Raw genomic sequence first — 14,622 nt, forward strand, 5'->3', positions numbered from 1 at the left:
ACATTCGAGCTACGCGACTCATTTTGGAGTCGTGCCGAATTCCATCATCTGCTTTGAGGGCCAAAAGCCTGGTTTCCATAGCAACCTGAGACCACAAGATTCACAAATCATCATGCCGAATGGTTGTTGGATGATGTCAGTGCCGTGCCCAACCTGCGAATGAGATATCTGAGGAAGACTCTGAGAGTTTCTGCAAATTCGGCAAAAATGTCCACAACATACAGTTTATATGTTCCATTAAGCTGCTTCACTGAACTGTAGATAAACAATAAAGGACCGGTTTGGTTCTGCAAACATTGAAATAAAGTGAAATAAACGTACAACTGCACACATGTGGTTTAGTGACACAGGAGCTGTGACAGGAGGGTTCCTCTGGAGGAGCAAGGATGACCTCAGTGCTGCATCTGAAGACCACAAACAGCACTGGCTCCATAAGGCCAAGTCAAAGACAGGATATTCCCAGAATGCATTTCACAGGGGTCAATATGCTAATTTTAGCACAGCAGCCAATGGAAGTTCAGGAGCTGTGCTCCAGATTCAGGAGGGGCCAGATCGTGTTACGAAGCACAGACACGAACAGAGTACGTGCAGCAGAGTCAGAGCGGGCACCGTGCTGTCCCACAAACTCTGTGTGTGTGTGTGAGAGAGGCCTTTTCATTTTCTGTCGCACTTCACACACTGTAAGAACTGATCCTGTGACTACACACATCGTCCAACCTGACACCGCCGAGCAGCTCCATTCTTGGGCAAAGTGTCAGAAATGGCTGTCAGGAATTGACTCTGCTGTTCCCCGACAGCCACACGCACACTTTAAACACACAGGTTAAAAACAGTGCCACAAATCCAAATATAAAACCAGCCTGCAGTTCAGTTATACCGTGTAACTCCTGATATTTATGTAACCGCAGATCAGTTCCTCAGAATATGCTGTTCCCTGCTGTCAGAGAGCCTGCCGGTTAAGTAAGGTGATTAATAAATCACGACCCTCGGAGCAGGAGTGGGTTTCATTTTGGCACCTTGAAGCAGCAGCCTTATCCAATCACAGAGGATGACACACACACACACACACAAACGATACTGTAAGGGAATGGTGCAAACCCTGGAAATACTGCACCACAGCCGGGTGTCATACATGCACACATTCACAAAGACTTAGCACAATGGCAGCGATGAGCAAAACTCAGAGGAGGAAGAGGAGGAGGAGGAGGAGGAGGGGTCAGGCAGTCCTCTGCACTGACACAGATGCAGATGATGAAGATGAGCAGTACACATGTTAGTCTGAGCTAAGAGTGGAGATAAGTCTGTTAGTTGGTGTGTCAGACGCTCACACAGCAGATAATCCAGACTGTCGACAGCAGCTGCTACCACCCCACTGAACCCTGATGTACACAAAACCTGCAGCCTGCGACTGATAGGTTTGTGGCCTGATGTAGAATCACAGTTAGTTTTCATTATTTTAGTCATTTCCTGTATTTACAGATTTCAGCTGTGGAGCACACTGATGCTGTCTTTGTAGAAAACCTCCAGAAAGTTTCCAACAAAGGCAATGGCGACCGCTGAGCTCCTCCTCCATCCTGTTGGAGAGGAGTCAGTGTGAGGGTGTAGATCAGGTGAACAGGTGTTGGATGATGGTGGACTTGTGGTCTGAATCTGGTTGGTCTCCTCCTGTAGCTGTCTCAGAGATCAGTGTAGTCGGCCCCTGTAACAATGTGACCCTTTTCCAGGTGGTCCAGCAGCAGAAAACAGAGACCATCACCTTGATGCAGACCTCACTGATCTGGAGACTCTGTCTGTTTCCACTGTTTGGTTTGTTCTCTGCCCTCTGGTTGGAGGTGGTGGACCCAAGTCTGATCCATGGTTACAGACTGCTGCAGAAATCTCTCAGGATCATCCTCAGAAATGACAGATTGTCTCTGGATTGTCTCTGGATCTTCTCATCAGGCCCACAGGGAGCTGACAGCTCGGTCATTGGGAGTTTGGTTCTGATGTACGTCTGTGTTATCATGACATGTCACAGGATCCTTCTTGTGCTTGTTTTCAGATCACATTCAGGTCCAGATTCAAGACTTTATGTATCATGTCAGATTCTTCATATTCAGCTTTGTCATCAGGACATAAACAGACCTCTGTCTGTCCATGGAGACCTTCAATAAATTCATGTTATATAATTAAATCTTAGATAAGGGAAAGTGAAACGGATATCTCCTGATGTGTCGGCTTCGCTGACAGCTCTTCTCACATTAAAGGAGATCACAGCCAGATGGCAGCAAGTTTCCATGCAGCGCTGCCTGAAGTCTGCCCTCTGGTGGCTCACACTGAAATCTCACACAGCAGAATGGAAACACACAAACTGATATAAAAAAAGAAACTTTAATAAGACACAAATCAGGTGTGTGTGTGTGTGTGTTTCACAGTGTGAGATGTTTCTTTGAAAGCATTATAAAAATACAAACTCCTGGTTCAGTCTGACATGTTCCCTGTGTCGGCGGTGTCCACGCTAACACTGGTGTCAGCATGATCACAGCTGACAATGTGGTCACCATGGTTACCGGGGTCAGCGTGGCGATCGGTATCATGGTTCAGCTCCGCGTATTCCACTGATACCTGTTGAAATATGATGATAATCAAAAGTTATGATTCTGGACTACAAACAATAAACTCCACAGTGTCTGTGGGAAATCTGTGTGTGTGTGTGTGTGTGTGTGTGTGTGTGTACGTGATGCTACTTACACATTCAGCCGTCTCTGGAACACCTGAAAAAACAAAGGCAGAGGACGAGTGTGACGAGTCAGTTACAAAGAGCTCTGCACTACCAGGAAACAGCTTATCACATATGACACACACACTCATGCTAACGTGTAGCCTTCGTGCTAACAAAGTCACTGCTTCATCATTGTGTGACTCCAACACAGTTAAACAATGGAGTCCCTCCCCTGAGTATATCCAACAATCAGTCCTAACGGATGCACGCTCCGTTGTTGGAACAGGAAGTGCTCTTTGACGAAAGCAGGAAGTGGACACCTGGCGGCGCGGCCTTCTGTTTTAATGGCACATTCTTTCGCTAACAATGCAGATGTTTACAGTCTGAGCCGATCCTGTTTCCTGCTGCTTTCTTCCAAATGCCACTGACCTGATTTCTCTCAGAGCGATTCGTATGGGGAGCAGGAAGTGAGTCATACCTTGCTGGGAGTTGCGCACTTCGCTGTACACCGTGTCCGTGCCCTGCTTCACCGGGGCTGATGGTGAACAAACAGGTCATTAATTATTGTAGACTGTGTGTTTAGGATCAGACGATGAAGTTTGCTCACCTCTGTGAGGATCGGCTGGTCGGGTCTGGACCTCCGTGTACTGAGGTTCTGGCTTTTCTGAGGTGATCTCACTGTTCTGGTCATCAGACTCTGTGCAGCCAAAGTCAGTCAGTCAGTTAGTGCATTAAGAAAAAAAAGAATAATTTCACACCTGCATACAGTAAACTACAGTAAGCTACAGTAGGTCAAAAAGCGCAGTTCCTCCAGTGTCCACTTGAAAGCTGGCTTCAAAAGTGAGACTTCCATGTTGAAATGTCGAATAGAGTTTTATTATAACTCACCTATTTTATTCAAAGATTCATTTTTTGTATGATTAACAGCATTTTGAGTGACAGGTGGCTGACTGATTGGGAGCTTCCTGCTCCAACAGCTGGTCCACATCTGCTCCACCTCTTTGCATGAATTTGGATTAACCAGGAGTTTAGGAGGACTCAAAGTGGCAATGGGAGGAATTGCAGTTTGGCCTTAGAGGTTTCTACTTATGTGAACTAGAGCAGACCACCCTGCTCTGGTGATGTGAACGAATGGGGTACCTGAGAAAGACAGGCTAACAGTGCTTTGGTGTAAGAACTCATTTTTTTCCTTTTTTACTCACCAGAGCCTGAAACATGCTCACTCCAAATACTTTTTCCTATCATGCCGGGAGTGACTGCACAGACAGGAGAACAGCCTCAGTTTAACACGTCAGCATAAACAGATTTTTACAGAAGGAGGTTTTTGTACCGTTGGCAGCCTCGTTGACCTCGGCCTGGGTGAGACTCAGCCGCTCTGCTTTGGTGCCGGCTGACTTCCTGAGACAATAAAACACAATCGACAGGAGGCTCTGTGGGCGTCACGCTCTCACAAAACTTCACCTTTAAAAACAATATTTATACTTACACTGACAGCCTCCCTGTTCTTTTCCTCTTGAGGAGTCCAGCTTTAAAGATGACACCCAGGACTGCGGCCAGCAGGAGCAGGATGCAGAAGACGATGATGAGACCTTTCTTCCAGCCGGCCATCTTCACTGCAGAAAACACAGCAGCAGAAGAATCACTCAGGTTCATGTTCTCACCACAGCCGGCTGCCACCTGAAGGTAAACCCCACCTCTGATCCTGACCGGCTCGCTCTGTCTGGGCTCGTTGGCCGGGTTGCTGCTCACGCAGTAGTACCACCCTGCATGCTCTCCCCACACGTCGCTTATGTTGTGCGATCCCTTCAGTTTGTTGGAGGTTTGTGAGGCGAGAGGACGCTCCGAGTTGGTGTGGTACCAGGTGAAGTTGATGGGAGGGCTGCCTCTCTGAACAGAGCAGATCAGAGTCATGCTGTTCCCCTCAGAGACGTCGCTGCTGCTGGGAAGAACCGTCAGCTCTGGTTCTGACACCGGCTCTGCAGAGAGAAAGTAAGAGTCACTCCTGACGTTAATAAATGGCACTGCCACCATTCCTGCACCCTACACACCGATGACCCTGGTGGAACGCAGCAGCTGCTCTCCTGATTCTATCATGGGAGGCCCGTTTCTGTTGTTTGCGTGGCATAGAAACCTGGTTAAATCTGAACCCTTGAAGACGGCCCGGGAGTTGAAGACAGCCTGCTGCCCCGGCCTGCTCACCACCCGGTGCTCAGCTGGCCTGTTGGGACCATGCAGGGTGTACGTGATGGGAAGTGTGCCGTTGTCACTGTGACAGAGCAGCTGGAAGGGCTTCCCTAGCAACAGCGTCCCCCCAACCACACTCAGGACAGGCTTGGACACAGGAACTGGGAGAAAGAACAAGACATAGACAATTCTGTCAGGCTCACAATGCTAGCATGCTAATGTTTAGCAGGTAATAAGGCTGCATCCTAGGAAGGACGTGGATTACAGAGGCTGTGCAGCTAAAATGTTCTTAAATGAGATGATTTGACTTTGGAGGATTTTTTGTTTCGGGGTCACTAGCTGTCAGGAAATACTGCCTCTGTTGCCTAGCAACCCCAACAGCGGCAGTTCCTTTAAAAGTATACTCTTCTGCTTTTACAAAAGAAAATCTGTCACTGGACTGCGAGGAGTCCTAGGTGGGGAAAGATCCAAGTGTTGCTTTGTGCCTACATCCTCTAATCAGTGACTAACCTTTGGCTTTAAGAATGAGCGTCTTGCTCTCCTTGACGAAGCTGTGCGCAAAGGAGCGGGCCTGTGCTTTGCAGGTGTAGTTGCCGTTCTTAAAAGGGTGAGCCACGGTGATGTAGGTGTCTGCAGTGGTGACTAAGATGTTGTCTTTGTAGTAGGAGAAGCGCATGGTTTGGTTGCTGATCCTCTCCGGAACATAAATGTTGACGGAGCAGGTCAGTCTGAAGCGGTCTCCTTCAAATACGTCCGCCGGCTCCACAGTCAGCCGAGGCTTCGAGAACAGTTCTGAAAACAGCAAAGATTAAACTGATGGAAAGTCAATGTCATCTACAGCCATGCATACACTCTGGGTCCAAAATCTGAGTCATACAATTTTTTTGAGTTACCTCCTCCTACTGTTCAAGGTGGTGTTACATAAAAATAGAACAGAACAGCAGAACGGCTCAGTGTGTGCTGGCTGTGGAGTAACGAAGGTTCCTACCTTTGACTGTGATTGTCTGATAGGTTTCTTTCTGCACGTTGCCCCACTCTGCTTTGCACACCAGCTCCCCAGAGTCGTCGGCCTGAGCGGTGAACTGGTGGCTGAGCGCTGTGGCTTGGACTTGCTTGAGGACCTTCTTGTTCTTCGTCAGGAATACTTCAATGTTCCTCACTGGACTGCCGAAGACTTTACAAATCACTTCCATGATGTCGCCCTCATAGACGTCAGAGGAGGGCAGCACGTTCATGATCGGGGAAATGTTCAGAACTGCAAAACACAAAACTCAGAGCAGTCATTTGTGAATTTGTGCACAAACTGGGAGCTTTGCTTTGATTGGTCACCTCTGACGGCCACTTGGAACTCTTTGCTGCTGTTGGAGCGCCTGGTGCCAGAAACCAGGCTGATCTCGTAGCTGCAGTGCAGGAAGATTTCTCCGATGTGTCTGAACTTCAGCATGGTCGCTGATGAGTTCCCAGTGGTTTGTAGCTGCTTCACTATTTCAGGTTCTCCGGACGGGAATCTCTGGTAAAATGTAAATTTAAGGGATCCTTTCTCCTCTGGAGCACTGCAGGTGGCTGAGAACTCCTGGCTCTCAAAGGGCGTTAGATTGCTCAGGTACAGAGTGGGAGTCTGCAGGCCTGAGCAGAGGGACACCCAGTCAGACACTGGAATTTATTCAGTTTTAGCTAGTAGATGCATATTTGAGCTGGGACAGGGCCAACCAGTATAAAGGTCCAGCATGATTTAAAAGGTATAAAGACAATATCAACTGTGAGGACGAAACAGCAGCAGAAACACATCTGAGTATTTGTTACTGCGCAGCCACCTCTGGAGACGAGGAATGTGCCCAAAACGGCAGTTCCTCAGGAGGCCACCAGAGGGTGACTCAGGCCCCATGGACCTCCATGTTAGAATGTCCACCTTTATAGCTTATGGAGCGTAATACCACTTTGTACCACTAGATGGGCTAGTGAGTCAATCTACTGCCCTCAGACCAACACAACATAAACAGGAAGTAGCGTTCTTCAAAAGGTTTAGAGGCAGCATGGTCGGGTACTTTGTTGCATTATCAGCAAGCAGCAGCTGAGAAATAAAGCTCATGTGGAAGTGTTGAAAAATGCAGTTCACCATGTGACCACTAGGGTGGGGTTTCAAAAGTGAGTCAACCTCACAGACTCCATGAACCACCATGAAATAAACATGTTTAGAGCTTTGGTCTCTATTGATAAGTCCTCCCATGTTCATACCAAACTCCTAAAGAAGTCAGCTCCACCTCTTTGCCTGTATTAGGAGTTTAGGCAGACTGCCAACATGGCGACAGTCAAAGGCTCAAAACAAGCTTCAGTCATCAGGTTCAGTAATTAAGGAGCTTCTCACGCAGTTTAGTCGTAGAGTAATTACGAATGTTTTAATGCCCGTGTGAAATAAAACATAAAATCTAATCCCTCTGTTCTACCTGTGACGTCCAGTCTCCGGCTGACGCTGGCTTTGCTCTTGTCCTTAACTGTGACTCGACATTCGTAGCTTCCAGAGTCGGCGGCTCTGGCAGGGTTGATCTCATATTCCACAGAGTCCTCTGTGGTGTTGTAGGTGTGGATGGGAACGTCATCCCGCTGGAGCTGGAAAATGTGATCCAGGTGAGGGATGTCGCTGTGGCTGACGCTGACCTGGCAGCGAATCGTCACCAGTGTCCCGCTCGGGACTGTACTGCTGGGGAGGATCGTCAGGCCAACCGTGTCTATAATGTAAGCTGTAGTTCACACACACACACACACACACACAGATGGTAAAGAAATGATTCAGGAATACAGCAGAGAAGTCAGGTGAAGTCAGGAAGGAGCTCCCTCTACATCCACTGTGAAGTAAACAGGAGCTACTGAAGGAAGGAAAACAGTCTAAACCATTTACATCCCCCCAGGAGAAGCTGTGTGCTCTGCAACAACTAAACACTCAAACATTCAATCACTTGGTCCACATCCTGACTGTGAGTCTAAGGCAGATGGACTGAAGTGGAGGATGATTTTAGAAGAACTACATCGCTTTTACTGAAAGCAGTGAAAGAGAAAATCAAAGTGTAGTTAGCTTAGCTTTACTCAAAGACTGGTTTTCAAGCCAAATCTCACTGTCACAGCATGTACAATTAAACGTGTCATATAAATATAATATTGTGTGAATAATGCAGTACTTCAGTTTCTGTCTGTGTAAAGAAAGCACATTCTCCAGCTAGCATGTGGCTATGACAGTCAAACGAAGGCAGCGTTTTGTGAGGATGGGTACTCTGTAAAGAACACCTGTCAGGAGATGTGACAGGTGACTGTTAGCACTGTGAAAAGGTTTTTCACAAAGATCTTTTCTTAAACAAAACCAGGTTTTGGTTTGTTATCTAAACCGACCAAAAAGAGGCCAAACAGCAAACAGAGAGATCGGCTAAGAGGAAACATCCCACTGAGGATCTTTGAAAGGTAGCACATAGCAGTTAGCATGTCTGTGGAGGACTTTTGTGATCTTTCTGAGGAAAAATGAGCATAAAAGGCACTTACATAACAAAACAAAACAAAAAGGTGTTTAGTAGTAAGTAGCTGGACAGGTGGTTAGAGGGTTTGAGTGGAATATGCGTACAAAAAGTTGGTGAACATGAAGTATTTATGAATAAACAGATGAATGAACACAACATATTAATAAAGGCCTGATATCAGCTGCTGGCTGCTGGACATAAAAGAGACAATTATCCAACATTTTGTTATTAATCTGATTCCTCCATGAAGAAATTGTTTCATTGAATTCTTGACAGTTCGCCTTCACCTGGCTAACAATAGCTTCAATGAAAAAGTGTGAAGGAGGCCAGGAGTGCATGGAACTGTTCCCACTTCCTGCAGAAAATAACTCCGTTTGGTGTGTGTGAGGTAAAAATAGCTTCATCACAGAGAGATGTAGCCTCAAACTGTCACTTTGATACAAAACCTACAACCCAATTATTAAAGAAGAGAAGTGTAATGAAGGCGTACTCACACGACTGCCCTCTGGCACACAGCCCTGCGAGGAACAACAAAGAAAAAAAGGGAGATTAGCTTTAAGTGAAGGAAACATCCTTTATCCTTACAGAGACGCAGCCGCGGGTCCTTACAGGCGTTAAGGAGGCTGAGGAGCAGCAGGCCGGGGGGTCCGGAGCCCATCCTGCATGAAGGAGCTTCACTGCTTAGAGACTGAGCTGCAGCTGCAGCAGACGGAGGGAGAGAGGGTCAGAGGGAGGAGAGGTGGACTGAGAGGAAGACTGTTTAAGGCAGTGGTGGCACCAAGGGAGGAGGAGGAGGAGGAGGAGGAGGAGAGGGGTGTTCCTTGTTTTATCAGTATCACTCCTTGTGCTGCTTGACTGGGCAGGAAGTGGCTGTTACTTCCTCAGGAATCAGGCATTTTAGTGGAGTGTTTTCATCAGCGGGCGAGAGGAGAGAATCGGACAGGAACCTGTGAGGCCTCTGAGCCCTCTGACCTCCATGTTTCCTCCATGACTTAATGAGTGAAACGCTGATTAGAGCAGAAAACAACAAACTCATCAGGAATCATGCAGGAAGAAACGGGACATGCTCTACTTTCCTGTGGCCCACAATCTCACTTCTTCTTCTTCTTCTTCTTTAATTATGAATGTCGCCTGCTGTTTCCTGTTGAACTGTGGGAACTCCTCCTGAGTCATGATCTGCTCTCTAATTAATCAGGAGGAGTCGCAGTGACTCGTGTGGCTCATTCCTCATTTAAGAATGTATATTTCTGATATTTGGACAAAGTGTGGTTCCATTTGTACTTAGATATAGTTTTTTTTAAATGGAATGCTGTGCAGCTTCCTGCAGTTCACACCTACGACCACCAAGAGGCGCCAAAGACAAACAGGAAAAACTCACGTCTCGCTTGTTTTCACGCCTCAATTTATCTGCATCATGCTCCATTTTTCTACAAATGCAGAGACTGAGTCAAAGAGCCGAGCGTCATGACCTCCATGTGAGTCACCTCCTCCTCCTCGTCCCTGCTGCAAACGCTCAGACTTTGTATTCATTATTCTAAGCATCACATAGACAAGACAGCGTTTGGAGGTTTGGTCATCAGAGCGCTCCCTGCTGTGTGCTTTCTAATCATGGAGTTCATACAGAGACGGCGCTGCATGCAGAGAGTTTCCTGGATTATCCAAATTAAAAGTCAGCTTCCAAATGAGCCTTAAAAACAAACTTAAATGACTTCACAGGCGGAGCGGGTGAAGTCATTATGGAGTGAAAAGTGCACTAAACACTGTAGAAATGCTGCACATTGATGTAGAAGCTGTTAAAGGTGGTGCACATTTGGACCATTTGTGCCTCCCATACTTCTCGCTTTGTCAGATTGTGTTACAACACTGTCCACAAACAGAAAGTTTACACTCCATTAAAACCACAACAGCTTTGTTTGAAGGATTTGTTTGCTGGCAGGACTGTTTACTTTGATGCAACCCAAACCTGCTCCGACAGGACTGATCAATACTGCCAGAATCCAGAGCCAAAACCCTGTGTCCACAGCCTGCAGGTCTAACCAGGCCCACCCCCAAATAAAGAAAGAAACAATGAGATTCCTTTCAGTCTGTTCCCTGTTCCTCGTTCTGAGAAACTCCTAAAAAGAATCAGTGTGTAAAAAGTTTCATTATGAATGTGCTCCAAATTACATGAGGACAATCAAATATAACATTATATTCTGAAGAGGAAGGAAAAATGAAGAGACGAGCAACAAACTCATTTGGACTCCTGCTTTATTTGGACCTGTGGGAAATGCTGCTGGATAATAGAGACTCCAGTGAAAGACATGAGACGGGAAATATGTCTCCGCTCTGAGTCTCATTACATATGATCAAATCATGTGTGTGAGGTTCAGGGGAAGAGAAGCATTTTATAACAGACACACTATAGGCCTGACTGATAAGTCTGTGACCTACGTTGGCATTGTCCACTCTTCTAGTCTCAGGACGTCTACAGGGGACTTCACTAGTAAAGGAAGTTCGTTCATCTACATGAAAACTGCAGAGGGAGCCTGGAAGACCCCCCGTCTGACAGCATTCATGACCTGATCCATAACACAGGGGTACCCTGACTCAGAGCTGGATGTCCATGCAGTTAACAACAACACACTCCTAGTGACCGAGCTGTCAGCTCACTATGGGCCTGATGAGAAGATCCAGAGACTGTCATTTCTCTCTGTCATTTCTGAGGAGGATCCTGAGAGAGTTCTGCAGCAGTGTGTAACCATGGATCAGACTTGGGTCCACCACCTCCAACCAGAGAGCAGAGAACAATCCAAACAGTGGAAACAGACAGAGTCTCCAAATCAGTGAGGTCTGCATCAAGGTGATGGTCTCTGTTTTCTGCTGCTGGACCACCTGGAAAAGGGTCACACTGTTACAGGGGCCGACTACACTGATCTCTGAGACAGCTACAGGAGGAGACCAACAAGATCCAGACCACAAGTCCACCATCATCCAACACCTGTTCACCTGATCTACACCCTCACACTGACACCTCTCCAACAGGATGGAGGAGGATTGCTGGCCCAGAATATCGACTTGAGGGGATGTTTGCTGCAGTAAGTGTGTAAACGCAGGAGGAAAAAAAAGGCTGTGAAGTTCACCAGCAGTCAACATGTAACCACTTTCTGTCTCCTCCTCTCTGGCTTGGTGTGTTGTGACAGCCAGCGGCCTCCTCTGAGACCTGCTGCTCCTCACAGCGAGTCAGGTGATCCTCAGAGCAGCGACTCAGCTGATGAACTGTGACATGGAGGAGTTTCTGCCTGTGGTGTGACAGCCTGAAGGAGGCAGAGAGCATGTTACTACAAGACCAAAGCTCTGAGGCCAGCTGCTCCACAACCACATGCTCCACCTCCAGCTCCATCTTTTATAGGTGCCTACTTCTTTTAAATGCCTGTAAAATCCTTCATACCACCAACATACTCTCTCTCTCTCTCTTCCTGGCTCCACCTAGTGTCTGCTGAATCAATAATAAATGATGTCAGAGGCTCGGCTGTGACAGGCTCTCTGCATCGACCCTCTCAGGGTTACAGAGGGAGACTCCGACCGTGCTCCAGTCCCAGGAGAAAAGTCATGCTCATTGTTCCGTGCTGCAGTAGATTAACTTGCAGCGGATGTGCACGGCACCGCACAGCCGCCCTTCAAACCAGCGTTAGCATCACATGCATCCTGGGCGTGCAGCGTGTGGACAGCTCCATCTGAAACTCCACGGGGGGACCGTTGCTCTGAGACGCCCGCTGCGGGCCCACTCCCCACACAAAACTGGATCCAAGGCCTCCTGTGTCCACACGCTGGTTTGAACATGAGCCTAATTCTCGTCTTTGTTGTTGACAGATCTGCTGCGCTGAAGTGTCCTTGAGCAAGACACAACAGGAGGGGGCCGCTCTGCTGCAGATCCCAGCGAGATACAAAGCAGATGTTGAAGAACATAAAATTCTATTAGAGAGCAGCTTGTTTTTGTCTTTTGAATAGTTTTTATGGTATCGATTTGATGTTTTCTCTGCTGCCTCATTTTCATTTAAAGGCTAATTCTGGCAGTTTTAAACCATGGTAACATCTTTCTACACAGCGCTTTAAAGATGTGATACGACGGCTCGCCATATGTGAGTCAGTCATGGCTTCCTGGAGTTGAGAGTTCAGAGAATCTTATAAAATCATTTTTTCTTGCAGAATTGAACCACAGATCTGAACATCTGCACAGTGTGTCCATCATTAGACTGTTTTTATCCAAACAAAGCAGCAGGATGTATAATCAGTTCTTACTGTAGGTGGATACACGATGAATAATTCAGATGCTACAGGCTCCACAGTAAACGTTTCTATCTGTGGGATAAGTGGACTCCACTCAGGGGCAGCGTGCATTTCTGCACACACACACAAACAGATTATATGTTAATATTTTATACCATGAATGGAACAAATGAAGTTTTACCACAGAAGCACTGTAAAATGTATTTTCAGCTAATTAGTGAAGCTGTGCTGTAAAGGCCGGTGAGTTATATAACGCCGTAATGAATCACTGCACACTTTTCTTAAACTTTTAGGACACTTGTGGATAAACACTACTCTACAACCATTTTTAATTTAATTGATTTACTGTGGCACATGCCTGTGCCTGTGTTTGCAGCGGTTTAACAGTGGATGCTGAGCGAGCTTCGTGTCTTGAAATGAACTTCAGCCTGTCAGGATTCTTGTTGCCTTTCAGGCAGCACTTTAAAATCCCTCAATCACTCTGAGGCTGGTGGAGTTTGGCAGGTGGAGCAAAGCAGCTCCACACAGACACACACAGAGTAACTTTAAATGAGTGCAGAGCTGGAGGAGCTGCTCCTTTGTCTCCCTCTCATGAATGAACATAATGCTCATATTGATTGTTGCTGGGTTCTCCCACATGCCCTCTGCTGCCCGGAGGAACCACGGGGGCCTTAACTGAGCTAAAGACCGAGGTTAAACGCGTTCTTTAATCAGAGCTATGATGATTAACTGAGGCAGCGCTGCTCCTCTCTCAGCGGCTCACACTGCAGTGATGGGAGCGGTGCATCAAGTGTGTGTGTGTGGCGGCTTGTATGAGGCACATTTTCTCCTCACCATGCAGGATCTTCTTGACTTTAGCGTGTCAGCGTTTTACTCTGAAAACAAACCAGCAGTCGTCTCATGATGCACGAGAACCGAAGGGAAGGACCTCCTCTCAGGGGAGCTTTCTGCTTACATGACTTTTATTTTAGGCTCTTTGTCTTTTCAGATTCTGGATGACTTTACAAATGTTTGAGTCAAATAAAACGACAGCAGGTGATGTTCTGCACAAGTAACTGGAGTCCGGATGGTTTATTTATGCTATTCCATACCGTCAGACTCGTCACATCGACCTTGTCATCATGGTACCAGGGTAAGGGGTTAGGTAACACACAAATTGTGATTTTCTGGTGCTCGTGCAAGGATGTGTGGGGTTAACTTCCTGCCTGCCAACTTTGTCACACTCCTTTGTAACATTATCTGACAGCATAATAAGTCACTAAAAGGTACCTGACAAAGACTCCTCGACGCTCTTCTTCCTCTCTGTATGTTTATAAGGCAGATGGTGTGAGCTGAAGACAAAATGCTTCTTTTTGTTCCTCTGCCTGGTTTGTGCAGCAGCAGGTTATGCAGTGGTTAACCAGGGCAGAGCAGTTATTACTTCTGATCTCTATCTCTCCAGTGTGGAGTTTTTCATTGCTCGCTGAAGCCCTCTGCAGTCGGAGGGGCCGTGCATGAATAAAATGTGATCTAGCAGTCATGCATTTATCTGGATGTTAAGAATATTTCATGGCTTTTACTTCTTATTTCATCACCTGCGTGTAAAAGTGCAGATAATTCACTGTCACAATTCAACACACACACACACTGACAGACACATGTGTTCTCACAGTTATTAATGAATGCACGTAAAAGGAAAAGATGCCCCCTTTTCTGTGCAATAATTGAGAGACAGGAAGGTGAGAGGTGAGCAGAGAGGATATGAAGCTCAGCAGCTGGCGTCTGCTCAGCCTGAGGAGACTGATGCGGTGCTAAGTGAAGGTGAACGCCCTCAGAAAAGAGGATTCAGGAGCAGCTCTGTGTTTCACTTTGACCTTTTTTTTTTATGACAGAGCAGACAGAGAGGATCCTGGTCACACAAACACTCACATATAAAATATGTTACGTAATGTGTGAAACTTTATTCAGACGTTCCATCTTTCACTT

General features: G+C 46.8%; 1 protein-coding gene across 2 annotated transcripts; it reads right to left on the bottom strand.

Moving 5' to 3' along the window:
- Positions 1 to 2,351: 2,351 nt before the first annotated feature.
- On the bottom strand, positions 2,352 to 9,166 carry pecam1a (platelet and endothelial cell adhesion molecule 1a). 2 transcript variants are annotated; one of them, XM_028411829.1, is made up of 15 exons: positions 8,998 to 9,166; positions 8,883 to 8,906; positions 7,330 to 7,623; positions 6,215 to 6,511; positions 5,874 to 6,140; positions 5,396 to 5,677; positions 4,750 to 5,046; positions 4,396 to 4,677; positions 4,188 to 4,314; positions 4,032 to 4,099; positions 3,904 to 3,957; positions 3,309 to 3,398; positions 3,180 to 3,236; positions 2,731 to 2,753; positions 2,352 to 2,604 (listed from the first exon to the last, which is right to left on the bottom strand). In XM_028411829.1, the coding sequence occupies exons 1-15, from the start codon at positions 9,044 to 9,046 to the stop codon at positions 2,461 to 2,463; spliced, it is 2,355 nt and encodes a 784-aa protein (XP_028267630.1). In that variant the 5' UTR covers positions 9,047 to 9,166; the 3' UTR covers positions 2,352 to 2,460. The 2 variants fall into 2 exon arrangements, 1 of the variants encoding a protein (XP_028267630.1); XR_003671085.1 differs by lacking the exons at positions 2,352 to 2,604; positions 2,731 to 2,753; positions 3,180 to 3,236 and having other exon boundaries at positions 3,311 to 3,398; positions 4,032 to 4,095; positions 8,998 to 9,164.
- Between the last annotated feature and the right edge of the window lie 5,456 nt (positions 9,167 to 14,622).

The sequence above is a fragment of the Parambassis ranga genome, chromosome 8 (genome assembly GCF_900634625.1).
Source record: "Parambassis ranga chromosome 8, fParRan2.1, whole genome shotgun sequence".
NCBI classification, from domain to species: domain Eukaryota; kingdom Metazoa; phylum Chordata; class Actinopteri; family Ambassidae; genus Parambassis; species Parambassis ranga.